This window comes from Balaenoptera physalus, assembly GCF_965194825.1.
Source record: "Balaenoptera physalus genome assembly, chromosome: 11".
NCBI lineage: Eukaryota > Metazoa > Chordata > Mammalia > Artiodactyla > Balaenopteridae > Balaenoptera > Balaenoptera physalus.
In genome coordinates, this window is record NC_138896.1 from 77905559 (window position 1) to 77924920 (window position 19362).

The following is a 19362-nucleotide window of genomic DNA, read 5'->3' on the forward strand; positions in this document are numbered from 1 at the left end:
CATCATAAGACTACAGTATTTTTACTTAACTTCATCAATCTTGCATCTGTATCTTCTTTCTCCTAAGTTTTGAAAATCCAAGCTCTTACTGACACCAACAGAAACACTCATTTGTTTTACCACATTCTTCACACACACCTGTCTTAGAATAAATAATATCCATAACTACAACCAATAATATAATCACTGAAAAATGTTTAAGATTCTATGCAGGTTTTTTTCTCCTGGACTACATCCCACTAAGATGTACACTCAAAATACGTATTTTATAGTCACTTGGAACAGATCCTCTCAGTGTGGTTATAACACCACTCAGATACACAGATAGGTTCATTTGTTTCACTTTCCTTTAACTTTTTAGAGATTGCCTTTTTGGATTTAATTTTGCTTTATAATTACATAAAATACTTACATGGTTCCAAAGTCAAATCTATAAAACAAACTATATTCAAAGAAGTCTAGGTTCTCTCCATGTTCACTCATTCTATTACCAAAAAAAAAAACTTGTTTTTTAATATTACGGTTTGTCCATCATTTTCTTTAAACTATAAACAAATACGTACATTCATACATATATATTTGCATTCCCTCAATCTCTTAGGTAAACACTAGCATACCCTAAACACTTTTCACCACCCTCTTTTTATTTTTCACTTAACCAGATATCCTAGAGGTCACTCCATATCAGTATATACATGCTTCATCTTTTACACAGCTACATAGTAATCCATTTGTAGATCACAGTGATTTATTCAGTAAGTCCCATCCCGGCAGACGTGTTGGTTGTTTCTAGTCTTTTACTATTACAGATGGTGTTGTAATGAAAAATCTTGGATATTTTGTATTTCTTTGGAATCCATTCCTAGAATTGGGATTGCTGAGTCAGAGGCAAACTTGTGTAATTTGCTAGATGTTGCCAAATTCCCCTCTGAAAGGGGATATACCATTTTGCATTCCTAACAGCAATGTTATTATAGGGCTAATTTTTCCCCACCAATAAGTAGCATACATTTCAAATCTTTGAAGTTTTGCCAATCTAATAAATAAAAAAATTATTTTTCAATGTAGTTTTAATATGCATTTCTCTGATCATGTATCAGGTTGAGCATCATAAATTAAGCACCATTCACATTTATTTTTCTGTGTATTATCTATATATCAAGCCCATTATTCTATAGGGTTGTTGGCCCTTTGGTTCTATAGGTTGTTGGCGCTTAGGGTTCTTTTTAAAAACTTTATAAACCCTCTTTCTGCAGCATAACTAGCAAGTATATTGCCCAAATTATTTGCCTTTTACTCTATCTATGATAATTTTTGCCCTGCAAAAATTCTTTATTTGATATCATCAAACTTATCAATCCTATATATTATTGCTACCAGATCTTGATTCATAGTTAGGAAAGTTTTCCCCACAACTAAGTTACAGAAGGGTTAATCCATGTTTTCTCATAATACTAACATTAAAGCATCACCTAAGAATGGATATTTCCATTGCTACCATGATACAATATCTCATCTAATTCTCCCACTATATCTCCAATGATACCAAAGATCAACAATAGATTCAACAAATATTTTTGGAATTCCTATACTGTGCTAGGCACTGCTCTCAGAGCTCATATACTCCAGTAAATAAGCCAAAAGATCCTTTTCTTCAAGAAATTTATATTGTGATGAAGTTTTCCTTCCATAAAAATATTAGGTTAACAAAGGGTTAAAATAAATACTCAAGTGCATGCAGCACAATAGTGAAAACCCCAGCTAGGCCACAATGTCCCTGAGGAATAAGATTCTATTTTTGTGTCCTATACAACCTGTATTAGAGACTTTATCCAAGAAAGTGACACTTGAAAATTTAAAGATCTGTAAATGAAAAGGGCTCCAAGCATTGAAACAAGTTCTCTTTCTGGTTAGTTGCTTTCATGGGCTTACTCAGAGGCCCTGTTATATACACAAAGTTTCTATGGGGTTGCTCTGATAAGCAACCAACAGTCCACTAGATTGAATTTTCCATGAGTCAATCCTAGTGGATACTCAGGGACAAAAAGAACTACAAACAATTCTTAAACATTTTTGAATAATCATATTATGAGTGTAATATTGGCAACATTTATCTCTTATTTATTTCTGTATTCCTGGCACTTAGCACTACGCCTAACACACAGTAGGTACTTTATTTAGTAGGTTTATTTAATCTACTGGAGATCCAACAAAGAAGGTTACCAAAATGATGCTGTATACCTAGCTTCCATACCTTAGTGCTATGTCTTCTAATACACACACACACACACACACACACACACACACACACAGCAAAGAGCAAATATGATTCAATTTTTCCAAATTAAATCTTTAAAACTCATGTACATCTTTCCGCAAATGTACTTTTTAACTTTGGATGGGAGGGAGGTTGAAAGAGTTGACAAATCCTAAGGTCTAGATATCTGGCAGTCCCAAGCAGTTCTCCTAGATGTGCATTTCCCTTTTTCCTCAACTGCTCTCAGAAGAAGTGGTCATCACTACGGAGAGAACCGACACTCTGACAACCAGCTTTGCTGGCACTAGGCTAAGAAGTCACACTCAGTAAATGAGGAGCTGGATCTTCTTTTTTCCTTCACATTTCACCAGATCTTAATGACAGAACTTACCATCTGTCCAGTTTCAAATTAACAACTGCCAAGTAGTATTTTAGAGGCCAAACATCATTCTGTTATAATAACAAGGGCTTAATAAATCACTCACATTGAAATTTTAAAGATAAAATAAAAAATAAATGCAAGAAAATAAATTTCACGCACTTCAAAAAAGAAATGCTGGCCACAAAAACAAACTGCTAGGGTTAAAATGATCCTCATCATCACAACTTATTACCTCAAGTTGTATTCGCTCTCCCTTTATTTTTTTTAATAAAATAAGAAGGGGGAAGTACATGTCTGTGTGGAATAAATATCTGTATTTAATTTAAACAGAATAAAGTTCATATGAAAATGGGTAAAAGATTCTTGCAGAAGCCCTGCAATTTAACTTCACTCTTTACATTTTGGTTTGATATGTAAATATACACATAAAGAAACCCAACCACAGTAAATGTTAGACTTTTTCCAGAGGAATGAAAGCAAGTATTACAAATGTGGGTCCAGTGTCAGGGAGAACATAATCACAACGTACACTGGTTATTTCCAAATGGTGCTCCCCAAAAGGAAAAAAATGAATGGAAGTACTTAATAAATTCTGTTTTCCATAAAATTCATACAAAAAAAAAAAAAGAAAGACTGTGAGCTTGGAGGTCAGTGAGAGTTTTGTTGAATTTCCCTCCTCCTAAATTATGTCATCTCCTTTTCTAAAGTGGCAAGCCAGCTTCCCACAGACATGACAGAAATATATTCTTTTTTTCCTGCAAACCATGGTAACACTTACCATGGACATGCACTCTCTCATAGATGACTAGCTAATTGGATGTTGTCACTTTCAGTTGCAGCTTAATATAGTATAGACAATGTCTTTTGCAAACAGAAGTAAAACCAAACAAAAGCAGTAATGATCTACTTCTTTTCTCTCAAAGAATAATAAGGGCTCTGACTCCATATCTCTATACCCCAAAACAATGCATACAGATTATGAAGGGATTTAACGTAGAAATTAAAATGAATCAGTTATCTTAATTACATGTTTAGCTACACAGGTCAAATAATATCCCAACGAGCCCAAAAAGAAGGGCCAAATTCTTTTGTTTCACTAGGAAAATAAGTTCCTCAAAATAAGTTGACAATGGGCTAAGGATTGGAAAGTTTTTGATTAAAAAGGGATTTTTGTTGGAACACTTATAATGAGATTTGAGCTGCAGTAACAATATAAAATTGAAAGCAGAATTACATATAAAATGAGTACTGTAAAATATCATTATTTTAGTACAATGGAAAATAAGGTGTTTGTGGTTTTACTCTATAAATTCTGTGTTGTCTGCTCATATGTATTCCTTCTTGGCTGTCCTCGGAATAGCCATTCTGATTTCCGAGTCCTTCTGCACCAGCATTCATTTGTGGTGGGGGGAACCCAGACAATCAACATCTCCTAGGCACTACTTTTTTCCTCCGTTTTATTGGCTTTTCAGGACTAATTCCTGTCCATGCATCACACTGGTGTTCAGTTACATGGCAGACAATGAATTTTCCTAATCCATTTAGTGTGCTGACAGAGCCATGTTCACAATTTATAGAATTTCCTTTTAGACATCTACCTATTTCACAGTTCATTAAGATTCAAACTGAACACCTGTGTTTATGAAGTCAAAAGCAATTTTATACTAACAAGGTGTTAAATATGGCATTTTCTGAAAGCCTGAACAACAATAACAACAACAAAAGCACTAGACTCTGGCCCTATGGAATAAAATAATGTCTATAGCTACCTGTACCACCCTTAATAGGCCAAAAAAAAAAAGAAAAAAAAAAATTGCAGCCAACAGCCATAACACATTTTAATTTCTCCACCACATGTCTTTCATGTTTTACCTTAGGAAAGCAAGAGTATGAAGCTGCCTTGCAAAGTTCACCCGGATATCTAAAATCCGCAAAAATCTTAGGAAGTAAAGCCTGGCCCCTTTAAACAGTGTCTTCACTAGCTAGATACCAGGACATTTTCAGCATTCTGGGGCCCACAAAGTCTGACCCTGGCTCATTTTTACGTGACCCCAAAGTTTTCGCATCATTAATAAAGAGAGAATCAAAACAAAGCCCACAGGCATTAGGAGAGGGGAAAGTGTGTAGTTTGGCACTGCCAACGTACATACCCTCAAAATGAAAAGGGAAAAAAATAAAATGCACGTAGCAGAGGTGGTGACCCCTATAACAAATGTGTTCCCCAAGACTTTTTCTTCTACTGGTAATAAACTGTCTTGCAGACCTCCCAACTGTGGCCACCATGACAGTTACAGCTTTGCAGGTTTATGTCTTTTTCTTGCAGTTAAGAGTGTTATCGATAAAAATTTCCAATGATGCCTTTCCTGGTTAAATAAAAACATTTTAAAATGTGAAGCCAACGATGGGATTAGAATGGAAAAATACAAGTGACACCGGGATTTTGTTTTGTATATTTTTTCACCAACCCCCTTAATTTATTAATTTTAAAGACAGTCCTTGCAAGTCTTAAAAGTGATACAATGCACCCTGATTTGGCACTGGGGAATTTTGACAGTCTTAAAAGTTGGTTTTGTCATATGCTACTAACTTTTTGAAAAAAAAAACCCTCACTTTTAAATGCTGTGATTATGAAGGGCATAAAACAAAAGTCTATCTCAAAAAGGACACTTCATGGGCTTCCCTGGTGGCACAGTGGTTGAGAATCCACCTGCCAATGCAGGGGACATGGGTTCGAGCCCTGGTCCGGGAGGATCCCACGTGCCGCGGAGCAACTAAGCCCGTGCGCTACAACTACTGCGCCTGCGCTCTAGAGCCCACGAGCCACAACTACTGAGCCCATATGCCACAGCTACTGAAGCCCGTGCACCTAGAGCCTGTGCTCTGCAACAAGATAAGCCACCACAATGAGAAGCCCGTGCACCATAATGAAGAGCAGCCCCCGCTCACCACAACTAGAGAAAGCCCGCATGCAGCAACAAAACCCAATGCAGCCAAAAATAAATTTAAAAAAAAAAAAAAAAGGACACTTTAAATATTATCCTTTGAAGGCTGGAATAAAGTGATTAAAAAGGACTTTACTGCTTGCCAGTCAACCAAGGCAAGAGGTAAAAAGGAAAACTGAAATTATTGTTTTAAAGTAAAGGAAAACTCCTTGTAAATCCCACCTTATGTATTGTGGCAAATATTATTTCCAGTCATTTAAAAAACTCCTTTGCTCAACATGTGTGAGTTCAGAAGAAAGAGTAGTTCCTTAAGTATCTGAATAGTTTGCAAAGCCCTATGTGAATGCATCTGGTCCCGCAGCCCCTGGAGGCCACAAAGCGTTCCCGACTCCTTGTCAGGGTGACATTTTATATCCAAGAATCCCGGCCTCACCATGCAGTGGGGTAGAGGGCCCATCTCAATGAGAAACAAACCAAGAAACAAGGACTCATAAAACTTGTTCTTTTTCTCCACGTAACAACATTTTCATTGTCAAAAGCTTGGTTTTATGATTCATCTTGAAAACTGACAGCCCAACTTTGCTTTCTAGTTGTGTTATCACACTGAATCATCCATGACTCAGAGGAACAAAAAATGCTGCCACAGGCTCAGAAAACACCTCCTCCACCACCAGTACCTTGCACAACCTCCCTGAAGAAGTGATCACCATCACTTCTGTTAAAAATGCATTTAATTTTTACATTACAAATGTACAGCATGTGTATCATAGGCCATTTAAAGATCACCTGAGTTTAACACAAAAAGAAAACACAGTAAGATACTGCTGTCCATTCTTTTACTTTTTTTCTACAAAGGGTGCATGCATGTTTGAATATGTATATATATACATATCACAAACATCTTTAAAGAAATAAAAACTAAATATTATACAATAAATTCTTCTTAATATACGAGAATTCTAGTCTTCATGAAAAATGGTACCCTCCCTAAAGTTTAGGTGACATCCTTCATTACTATGGCCACAGTGCCACTGTTATAGCCACAATGTTACTGTAAGAATTTACATCTCAGAGTTATTCATTCTTATCCCTCTTCATAGCCAGTAGAGGGTTGTAACTAGCTAGTGAGCATTCTTGAATCCCTAGTGAACCTCCCTGTTAAGAAAGAACTATAAAACCTGCCATAACCTTTGCCATGAAGATTAAATGAGATAATGTATGTCAGCTTCTTGACACAAAGAAAGCCCTCAGCCAGTAGGACTCTTATGAAAAGTGCTAGATTTCTAGTTAAGAGTTTAGAACTTGAGAACCCAAGCCCTGTTACTCACTGTTCTGTGACCTTGAGCAAGATACACATCCTCTCTGAACCTCTATTTCCTCGTCTTAAAAAAAAAAAAAGGTCAACAATACCAAATTCACAAGTTGTAAGTCAAGTTTAAAATAATGTATTGCATGGAAAACACTTAGCCACAGTTCCTGGAAAACAATATAGCTGCCATGTCTTGTGCTCAGTAGACATTTGGGCAATAAAATTAAATTAATAAGTCCAAGACCAACAGCTTCTGAGATTATGGGTCCCACCTTGTCCAGCACCTTGCACATCATAGATGCTCAATAAAATATTATCAAATGATACCTTGCTTGTTTAGACAAGTTGAGGGAAGGGTCTGTCTAAAGTATAGCTGACTGAAGCATTTCTAACTAGATGCAGTAACTCCTGAAATAATCTGTAAGCCTATAAATACCATTCCCTTTCTCAAGGAGAGCCAGGTTGCTTGAATGTAGGCTCAAAGAGGATCAGTTTTAATCAAAACATAAAATCTTAACATTATCAGAGTAATCACCTTAGCAATATTAGCCTTAAATTATAAGAGGTATAAATAGACCTTTTTTAAAAAATTAATTTATTTTCGGCTGTGTTGGGTCTTCGCTGCTGTGTGCAGGCTTTCTCTAGTTGTGGCGAGCGGGGGCTACTCTTCGTTGTGGTGCACGGGCTTCTCATTGTGGTGGCTTCTCTTGTTGCAGAGCACGGGCTCTAGGCGCGTGGGCCTCAGTAGTTGTGGCACACAGGCTCAGTAGTTGTGGCTCGTGGGCTCTAGAGCACAGGCTCAGTAGTTGTGGCGCCCGGGCTTAGTTGCTCCGCGGCATGTGGGATCTTCCCGGACCAGGGCTCAAACCCGTGTCCCCTGCATTGGCAGGCAGATTCTTAACTACTGCACCACCAGGGAAGTCCCTAAATAGACATTTCATACAGCTTGCATACTCTAGTCCTCAAAAGAGCTAAACATCTAGTTCTATCTTCTTTCTTTCCTTTACTTATCTGCCCTTAAACAACCAAAGAAAGATGAAGTCCAATTAAGACCTTGTGTGGAATTATTACTAACCAGTGATAATGAACTCACTGAGTGTTTATGGTACTGTGATCAGTTCTCTATCATATATCCACATACCCAATATAATGTTAACTGGATGAAGGCAGGAACCATATCTGGCACATAGTAGTCATTTAAAAAATATATGTTGAATGAAAAATGCATGAAATCTATAGGGCAAGGATCTTTAATGTGAAACTCTTGGAAATGCTTCAGGGTATCTGTAAACTACCTGAGGGCATATACGTTATTGCACATGAATATAAGTATGTATGTGCCGAGGTGAATTTTCTGGGAACTGAGCCAATAGATCGCATGAGATTTTCTTATATTGATTACATTTAAAAAACAAAACCAAAAATGTTCTGGACCCTTACTATGGAGCTGCCACTAACCTAACCTGCATGTGTTGCCTCTAGCCTTCATGAACACAAAACCCCTATATTCTTTAATTAACATGTTGTCAAGTGTTTTTTCTTAGACAAGTAGAATGTTTCCCTAACCTATTTGGAACAGAAATGAGTATAAAAGCTGCATCATATACCACTGTCACATAACATATCTTCCAGAATACAAAAAGAGATGTCATGCCTGGCAGTTCAGAAATCATGCTGGGCTGGGGCAAAGTGTACTCGCAAGAAAACAGAAAGGAATCTTTTAATTTGGAGCTAGAACAAAATAGATGGCACTTTCGTAGTATCTTCATTTCTCTGCATCGTTCTAGGACATAAAATGTGACTCAGTTGAAATATAAAAGTCTGAGCTCAGTAAAAGCAGACACCAAAAATTCAAAGGAGACCCACAAAGGTAGACCCATAAGAAGAGAAGTGAGGTACAGTATTCCCCAAACATCCTGATATACAATAGTAATAACAATCACAACAATGATAATAATCAACACAATTTATAGCTAAAACCCTTTAGTAGAATCAAAGCACTTTTCATATAGATGCATCAGGCTGGTACAATGACTGCTGTTTTACAGATCAAGACATGGAGGTTCAGAAATGTAAGTCTTGTTCACGTCATAGTGATTAAATGGGGAGGCTAAGGCATTTCCACACATCTCCCACTTCCAAATGCTGTGTTTCTCATATCACATTTTACTTCAGATGATAAAATAATAGCTAGGCCTTTCTTCTTTCTGATTTCTGGATATGTTGGTAATTATTCATTGAAATCCATAAAAGTCAAGGTGCTGAAGTCTATTTATTATTATCTCTACTCACATGAAATTAATGTGTTGGCGGATAAGGGTAAATTGGTACGTGGGAAACATCAAGGGAAGTAGCAAAATAAGATACTTGGCCTTACGGTCCTTTGAAGCTATTTTAAAAAGTAAAATGTTATGTTAAGATCTATGTGGTGTCTGCATGTGTGTGTGTGTAATTATTATTCCATTGATTTATTGCACACATGTCAAAGAGCATCTGGGCATCTGTACGAGTTAAAACAAACCTACCCAGGAGCCAAGCCACATAGCCACAAACCCAGACAACTTGCCTCCCCCCTCACCCCAGTCTTCAACCTACTACCTCCCAAACGCAAATTTACCATATTCTAAAAGAGTTGCCAAAGATAGTTGATGGCACAGATTTTCCAGAGAAACCAGTAGGGATCTTTCCATTCCAGAGAGAGTCCTCTTCTGTTTTAGCAAGAGCGTTCAGCAATGACTCAGGGATCTAATTGGAAGGAGCTATCACATGTAACCTCTTCTAAAGATGAAAACAGTATCTTTCACATGAACATAAATTCAGTTCTTTCATTGTAGGGCACAATGAAACATAACATATCTTACCTACTGAATACTCACCCACTAACTCACATTAGGTAGGGAGACTCTTATTTCCATTTTTCCAAGAAGCAGGAAAATCACTTCAATGTATTTTACCCTGCTGCCAAAAATCCCTTGCCTATGATCCAACAATTAGAGCTAATTTCAACCTAAACTGCTTCCTCTATGAGATGGAAATCATTAGATAACTCTCTTCACTTCCATTTACAAAGATTTTAAAAGAAGAAAAAAAGGCAAAAGAAAATTCCTTGGATATTTCCAGCTGATAAAATCATTAATCTCACAATCCCAACTTCAAAGCAGAAAAGCAGAGAATCATCTCACTTTCTCTGCACATGGAGAGTAATTTTTTCTGCTTCAAAGTGCTGTCTCTTTATTGGGTCATTTTAATTATTGAACGTGGGATGGAAGCTATCCACATAATGTCACCTCTGTCTTTTTCATGAAATATGTACAGGTCTAATTTGGACTACATTAATTCGAGAGAGGTAAAAAACAGGGGAAAGAATAAGAAAAGGGAAAGAGGCCACAGAATACAGCACTCATCAGTACAGGTGAGAGGTAGTAAGCTTTTCCAAGCTGACTTTTCTCATTCTTTCCTTCTGGAGAGAAACTATCGAGAAGCCTGACTACCTGTTTGGGCAATACCTCAGCAGACTGCCTTGCTTCTCAAATTTCCTTCTACCCAATACACAGCAACACAATTACAGTAACTTTATTAGTAATGTTGGTATTATTGCCAACTTAAGACAACTGTGAGTACCATCTGTTGCAGTGTGAATGACCACTTTGAAGAAAAACTTGTGCTCTAGAATGGAGGTCAGCAAATTTGGCCCTGTTCAGAGTAAGCCTGTTAGAGTAAGGACAAGCCAGGCATTCCAATTCCCACTCAAGCCTCTTCCCAGGAAATCACAATGCCACAGGTGGCAAACTTTTTCTGTAAAGGGCCAGAGAGTAAATAGTGTCAGCTTTTCAGCCTTACAGTCTCTGTTGCTACTAAATCCTGCTTTGGTAGCACAAAAGCAGCCAAAGACAACACATAGATGAAAGGGTGTAACCAAAAAGTTAAATAAGTTTAACTTTAAAGTTAACTTATTTAACGTTAAATAAGTTGAAAGTTAAACTCATTTAAAGTTAAATAAGTTTAAAGTTAAATAAGTTTAAATATTAAAAAGTTTAATAAAAGTTTATTTACAAAAGCAGGCGGAGGGCAGGATTTGTCCCAACAAGCTATAGCTTTCCACCCGTATTCTAGACAAGCCCTACATGGTGGAAATGGTCTATAGTTGTGCTGCCCCATACACTAGTCTCTAGCCACATGTGACTATTAAATACATGAAATGTGGCCAGTGTGACTAAGAAGCTCCATTTTAAATTTAACTGAATTTTAATTAATCTAAATTTGAATAGCCACATGTGCCTAGTGGCGACAGTATTAGCACAGTTCTAGATACTATTCACTGCTGCCTCCTCAAAGGAAATACAAGCCAACCTCCAATTTATGGCATAGTTTGCATTTATGCCTTAAAAAATAAAATATCCATGCTTCTACATTCACAATGGAACTATACACAACTGAAAATGATATCTCTTAAATGTAAAATATCTACATCATTGAAGCCAAAATGACAGTTTTGATTCGAAGCTATCAATTAACTGCCTATTGGCCAATCAAATGCATAGACCTATCAGGTCCATGCCAAGACCTATCCAACCTGGAACTTGTTTCCTTTCTCCTATGGACATTGTCCTGCACCTTGACTGAGGGCACAGACCTACTAACTGGCATGGCCCCATTAACTCCTACAGAAAATCCAAACCTACCCACAGACCCAAAACTGTATACATGCGAAGACATGGCTCCAAGAACACAAGAGAGAACATGCAACTCAATTAGACTGCCTTCTCCTAAAGTAATCCACGTAACACACTGCCTCAACACAAAAATCAGGGAGATTCACAGCATTCTTTTTGCTATTGGCCCCATTTAATAATTTATTTTCTGGCAACTGTTTCATTTACATAATAACTAGCTTGTGCTTTGCATTTCTTAGCAATGAGATATAATCCAACGAGAAGAAGAAAATAGGATAGCAACATGTATTTGGGTTTTTTTCTTAGTATGAATAAGAAATAACAAACCACATTTCATTTAAGAAACTAACACAATATCAACTTTCTTCAATGGGTAAAAGAATCTTGAAAATTGAGGCTACTCCTTAGGATGTGAGAAACCCAAGGGTGCCAGGAGGGGGGCCTACACAGATACACAGTAAAGTAAGGTAGGTGACATCCTGACACTTTTATGATTTTTGATAAAATGAAACCGTTTCAGATCCAATCATTTATCTATGGTTCCCAACTGTGAACAAACTCTGAAAAATGAAAAAAAAAAAAAATCCAAGTGTGAAGCAAGCTCCTTTGGTGGCACAACCTAACACGAACCAACAGAAGGCTCCTTATACAGTCTTTATTTACTCTACTTTAGTGTAAGAAAAATTTTTTCTGCAGAAATATCCATATGTTTGCTTATGCGATGTTGCTGCAACCCCATTGGGAGTGTTATACAATCTATGATACATGCAATGGATCTGACCTTTCCCAAATCCCCAAGATATCTGATATCCAAGATGTATCTGGCCCCAAGGATTTAGATAAGGAATCTTGAAAAGAAAGCTGTTCAGATAGGATATTTTCTATCAACTCAATGTCTGCTGCCCGGAATCCTGAAACAGTGCCTTACCTCGGTCTGAAGGATGGCAGCCCTCTGTTCTTTGGCAGTAAGCGACTCTTTAAGCACTTCAATGTGTTGCTTGCAATCTGAATTCTGATTGCTAAGAGTTTCAAGCTTTGTTTGTAAGGCAAGAAGTTCTGACTCCTTCTTTGACAGCTCCTGCTTCAGCTGATCAATCTGTGAAAAATGAAATTACAAAAAATTAGAGCCGCAGCTCCTACTCTTTACATTTGAGAACTACTGAAGTCTCTTAATTTTCAAGAACCAGTGATCATTCATCCAACAAGGCAGACCATGAGTTTGCTTAAAAATATGGCCTTGAGAGTCACTCAGTCTTAGGAGTCTGGGGAGGCTCTTTAAAGGTGACTCAGAGTAGAAAATAGGAAAGGTAAGGTCAGCAGCCTGCCTTCTACCTTCCACACCACTGAGAACCAAGGTTTACAGTGGAATGAAGGCTTCCTGGCCAAACCTACAACTCATCCAAGAAACCACAAAGTCTACTGACCATGGTCCTCAGAAGTGTCAACAGGGAGCTGACAAAGGTAATTACCCAAGACAGAACCTGGACCTTCTCTGCTACTCCACAATGGAAATGATCATTCAAGGGCACCATTTGACAGAAGAGAATCCTCACCCCAAAAAAAGTAAGCATTGAGGGATTTTTTTCTTACATTAAATACTAAAAAGACACGAACAGGGCTTCCCTGGTGGTGCAGTGGTTGAGAATCTGCCTGCCAATGCAGGGGACACGGGTTTGAGCCCTGGTCTGGGAAGATCCCACATGCCGTGGAGCGACTAGGCCCGTGAGCCACAATTGCTGAGCCTGCGCGTCTGGAGCCTGTGCTCCGCAACAAGAGAGGCCGCGATAGTGAGAGGTCCGTGCACCGCGATGACGAGTGGCCCCCACTTGCCGCAACTAGAGAAAGCCCTCGCACAGAAATGAAGACCCAACACAGCCATAAATAAATAAATAAATAAAATTAAATAAAAAAAAAAAGACACGAACATAAAATACATATAACATAGAAAAATAATACAAGAAACATCTATCATTTAATTCACCAAAAGGATCATTAGAATTACCCATATCCCAACCCATTTCTATCTCCTTCTCTCCCACTTTGGAAATAGCTACCACCCTAAATTTTGTGTTTGTCCTTTTCTTGTTTGTCTTTTAGGCTCACCAAATATTTATTACATCTGTAAATAATACACTATTTAGTTTTACATGGTTTTTAACTTTATTTGCACTGTGTATTTTTTTTAGCACTTTGCTTTTTTCTACTCAATCTTACGTCCTAGAGATTATATCAAGTTATTGCATGTGCAATTTGTTCATTTTCATTGAAGTACAGTATTCCATTGTAAGACTTCATTAAAATTTGTCTATTCTGCTGTTGATATACATTTGGGTTTGCTTCCAGGGTTTTTTGCTATTACAAAAAGTGCTATTCTGAATATCATCTGGTACACATAGTAAAAATAACCTAGGAGTTAAATTGCTGGACCACATAGTATGCACATCTTCAACTTCACCAGATAACACCAAAGTGTTTTCTAAAGCAGTTATATTAATTTTCATGGTCACAAGCAGTGTGTAAATGTATCAATCACTCCATGCCTTTGACAATATCATATGTCACTGGCCTTTCACATTTTTGCCAGTCTCGTAGGCGTTGTGGTCGATGATCTCCAAAAACGACTGCCACCAATTTCCTCCTACTTGTACACACATGCCGCTCCTCACAGCTAGAGGAGGAGTCTGTTCACCATCCTCTTGAACCTGGGCTGGGCTGTGACTTGCTTCAACCAGCTAAATGCAGCATGTGTCATATGCCTGTTCTAGCCCTGGCCTGTAGGAGGACTGGCAGCTTCAGCTTCCTCCCACTGGAAGCCAACCACCAAGACAGGAGTCCAACCACCCTGCGACCACCAGGCTGCGAGGAAGCCCATACCAGCCCATGGTCAAGCCATTCAGAAAGACACAGAGGCCTGGTGGAAACTGTGGCTCCTCTGTCTTGTTCTTGGTCTTAAAGGGAAGAATTGCAATGTTTCATCATTAAGTTCGATGTCTGCTTTAGCTTTTTATAGGTACTCTTCAGTTTTAGAAAGTTCCCTTTTATTACAACTTTGCCAAGAGTTGTTTTTTTTTTTTTTAATCATTAAGGAATGTTCAATATTATCAAACATTTTTTCTGCATCTCATGATTTATCACATTTTTCACCTTTAATATGTTATAATAAATTATATTAATGGAGTTTAAAAATATTACTCTCCCTTTGCATTACTATGAACAATTTCACTTCATCATGATGTAGTATATTTTTTATATGTTACTGGATTCACCTTGCTAATATTTTATCAGAATCTTTTCTATGTTTATGGGTAAGATTGATTTGTAATTTTCCTATCTTGTAGCTTTCCCTTGTCAGGTTTTAGTATCAATTTAGCCTTCCAAATAAAGTAGGGAGTGTTCCTTCTTTTAATGTGTTCTGAAATGGTTTATGTAAAATGGCAAATTTTTTCCCATTAATGTTCACTAGAAATCACCAGAAAAACTATCCAGAGCTGGTATTTTCTCTCTCCAAAGACCATTACTTACTTCATCCATCTTTAATGATTATAGGAATATTCATATTTCTAATTATGAGAATCAATTTTGAGAAGTTGTTTTTCATTTAAAATTTTTTCATTTCATCTAAATTTTCACCTTTATTGGCAGGAAGTTTTCATAAAACCCATTTATCTTTTGATATCTATGGCATCTATGATTATCTTTTTTTTCATTCCTAATAGTCTTCATTTTTACTCTCTTTTTCTTGATGAATCTCAGCAGAAGCATGTCCCATTAAACAACCTCTTCAAAGAGCCAATTTTGGTTCTGTTGATCATCCAACATTTTTATTTTCTATTTCATTAATTTTTGCTCTCCTTTTTAAATTATTTTCTTCTTACTACTTTCCTTGGATTTATTCTATTTTCTCTTCCTAACTTTAAGTTGGAATCTAATCTCACTAATTTTCATACTTTTTTCTTTCCATGTATAAGCCTTCAGAACATAAATTTTCCTGTCAGTATCATTTTAGCTCACTCTCCCTAGTTTGATACGTAATATTGACAGTATTGTTCAGTCTTAAATATTTTCCAATCTCCATTATGATTTATTTCTTGACCCATGAATAATTTAGAAGTATGTTTCTTAATCTCCAAATATATAGATGTTTCCTAGTTATCTCTGTGGTTTTTATTTCTTACTTGCTTTGTGAACAGAGAACATGGTCTGTTCTATACTAATCATTTGAAATTTGGTGTATCTTGCTTAATGCACAGTATGTGCTCAGTTATCATAAATGTACTCTGTTTACCGTGTGCTTGAAAAGAATATGGATCCAACAATTGTTGGGTGCGATATTCTGTATTATGTGCATGACATTTGATAACACTTTTAGTTGGGTAGTTTAAGTCTTCTGTATTTTGATCTTTCAATGTGTTTCATCTGTTGACTACTTGAGAGTGGGTTAAAACCATCCACTGTAATGGTGAAATAATCAATTCCTCCTTGTAGCTCTGCAAATTTTTCAGCTCTCAAATGGTTTCTTTGCCTCAAAGTCTACAACAGCTTTCTTATGATTGGTATTTGGTTAGTGTGTTTTTTTTTTCATTTTCGGTGTATCTTTAATCTTATATTGGAGAAGTTTCTTGTAAATAGCATATACCCAGTTTCTTTTATCCTATCTTATAAAATTAGTGGAGCATTCATTATCATTGTGGATACATGTGAATTTATTTCAACCATCTTTGTGTTTTCTATATATGCTACCATTTCTATTTCTTCTCTTTTCTTTCTTGCCTTGTTTTGAATGACTTTTTTTCTCATACTATTTTTTTGCCTCTACTCTTTTAAAAGTTATACTTTTATACTTATTTAATGTGTTTGTTTTATTTATTTCTAGCTGTTAGGGTATTACCCTAGAAATCAGAGCAGGCTTACATTTATCTAAGTCTAAAGTCAATCTATGCTTATCTTCTTTCTGAATAATATAAGGATCTTGAGACACTTTAAGTCCAGTCACCATCATCTTGACATTCACATTATTGTCATCATATATTTTAGCTCTTTCCTGTTTTTTCACTCATCATTTTTTTTTTTTTTTACAGTCCATGTTTGTTTAGATTTACCCCCACATTTGTCACTATCTTTGTTCATTATTCATTCTTTCATCTCAGATATTCCTTTAGGAATCTCCTTGTGCCTGAAATGCATCAGTTAAAATTTCCTTTGGTGGCAAACTCAATTTTGGTCTAAAAATATCTCAACTTTATTCTTTTTTTATGAATATTGTTGCTGACTACTAAAAGTAATTTTCTAGGTTGAGAGATATGTTCTCTCAGCACATTGAGCATATTATTCCCCCTTCTGCCTAACAGAAGCTATTAAGAAGTCAAGCTCTCACTCCAAATTCATTTCTTTAAAGGTAATGGGGCTTTTTTCCACTAGTTGCCTTTTTTAATAGCTTTATTGAAATATAATTTATATGCCATACAATTCACCTGCTTAAAGCATACAGGTGATTGTTTTTAGTATATTTACAAAATTGTGCAGCCATCATAAGCAAATTTTAGAACCTCTTCATCATCTCAATATGAAACTTTGTAACTATTAGAAGTCACTCTCCTTTCCTCACCCCCTATGCCCAAGTCCTAGGCAACCAATAATCTACTTTGTCTCTATGGATTGGCCCTTTCTGAGAATTTCATATAAATGGACTCTCACAATATATGTACTTTGTGACTGGCTTTTTTCACATAGCACATTTCAAGGTTCATCCATGTTGTACCAAGTATCAGTACTTCATTGTTTTTTATGGCTGAATATATTTCACTGTATGAAGATGCCCTATTGTTTCTATCCATTCATCACATGGTGGACACTTAGGTTGTTTCCATGTTTTGGCTATTATGAATAATGCTGGTAAGAACATTCATGTACAAGTCTGTGGAGGCATATGTTTTTATTTCTCTTGGGTATAAACATAGGTGTGGAATTGCTAGGCCACATGGTAACTATATGCTTAGCTTTTTGAAGAATTTCTGAACTGATTTCCAAAGTGACTATACCATTTTGTATCCCCACTAGCAACACAAGGGTTCGAATTTTTTCATACTCTCACCAACACTTGTTATTATCTGTCTTTTTACTTATCACCATTCCAGTGAGCATGAAGTGGTATCTCGTTATGGTTTTGATTTCTCTAATGATTAAGATGCTATCAAACATCTTTTCATACACTTATTAGCCATTCATATACCTCCTTTGGACAAATGTTCTGCTTTTTAAGACTTTTTCTTTGCCTCTAAGATTTTATGGCTTTATTTTTATGCAAATAGATTTCATTTTATTTATATCCTATTTGGGGTATTTTGAGATTCCTGAATTTGTGGACTGATACCTGTCATCAGTTTTGGAAAATTCTCAGCTTTCATCTCTTCAAATATGGCTTCTGAATAGTGACTGTCCCTACACTCCATCTCTCTTTCTCTGGAGAATTCAGATTAGACTTGCGCTACAGCTTCTTATTCTATCTTCTATGTATCTTATCTTTCATGTGTTTCATCTCTTTATCTTTTATTTAATTTCTTCTGCCCTGTTTTCTAGTTTATTAAATTTCTCTTCTGCTATGACCACTCCGCAGTTATACCTATTTATCAAACTCTTAAATTTCCATTTTTATATTTTCCCATTTCTAGACATTTTATTTGGTTCTTTTTAAATTTGCTTGGTCTTGCCCTTTATTCATATTTTCAACTCCTTTTATATTTTAAACATATATATTTATTTCACAGTGTTTGCCTTAAAATTTCAATTACTGAACTCCCTGCTTTCTGGTTCTGCTGTTTATTCTTTCTACTGGCTTTCACTTATGGTGGCTTGCTTTCTTGCAGGTTTTGTAATTTAAAAAATTTTTTTACTCATATGTTTTGGAACTTTATCTGGAGAAAACCACTGAGGTCTAAGGTGAATATGTGGTCCTTGAGAGCATTTGTCTCTGCCAATACCTGGGGCACAACCAAGCAAAGGCCCCTTTAAACTAAATTCGATACTTAAAAGTTTTTGGATCACCTCACACTGCACATCTGTGTAAGAGCCAGCTGTGGTTATGGATTCTCAAAGCTAGTTTTTTCACCTTTCTCTTGGCTCAAAGTTTTAAAATAGATAAATAAATAATTTTCCCTGGAACCCCTTAGTCTAGGTGGGAGGAGAAGAGAGTGGGGAGTTTATTTTTACTTTATCCCTGCACTAAGAGTGTAGCTGTCTGGGATCCCAGCTTTATGTGGTAGTGGGATTCCTATTTGACTCCTCATCTTGAGCAGACTCAGGCTTCTGTCACTTTCCTTTAGTGTCCCTGTGACTGTAAAAACTAAAGTTCAAGTTCACCTGTCTAGCAAATGCCAACAAGGAGACAGAATCAGTGCTCTACGTATCACTCCAGCCTCCTGCCTTGGCTTAATTTTGGCCCTTCAGATTCTTTCTAACTTGAAAGTTCATAAGTACATTTTAAATTGTATGTTTTTAAACTCTATTTGATCCAGCATTTTTGTTTTCAACAACTAAAACTAGCTAAATAAGAAGCAAGCTACTGACAATAACTACTGAGCATGAACAGAGTGGCATGCTTAAAAAGAACTGAGACCCCCCCCATCTTCAGAAGTTTTCAGGGTGCAGCATTTACTAGAAAGATTGATATGGAATCCCATTTGCAGGGAGAAATCAGACTAGATCGGGGGACAAATAGGTTTCATCTTGCTTGCCAAATCTACAGGTTTGGTAATGGCTGGCCAGAAGTCAGTCTTGAGAAGGATTCTGAGTATGCTAAAAGG

General features: G+C 36.6%; 1 protein-coding gene across 4 annotated transcripts in view; it reads right to left on the reverse strand.

Annotated features, from left to right (window-relative positions):
• The window catches only part of ERC2 (ELKS/RAB6-interacting/CAST family member 2), a 954807-nt gene that overhangs the window by 630283 nt on the left and 305162 nt on the right, over positions 1 to 19362 (reverse strand). For all 4 annotated transcript variants that reach the window (XM_082414434.1, XM_082414435.1, XM_082414436.1 and 1 more), the window contains exon 6: positions 12492 to 12659. In XM_082414434.1, coding sequence (XP_082270560.1) covers positions 12492 to 12659 — 168 coding nt within the window. The remainder of the gene's footprint in view (positions 1 to 12491; positions 12660 to 19362) is intronic.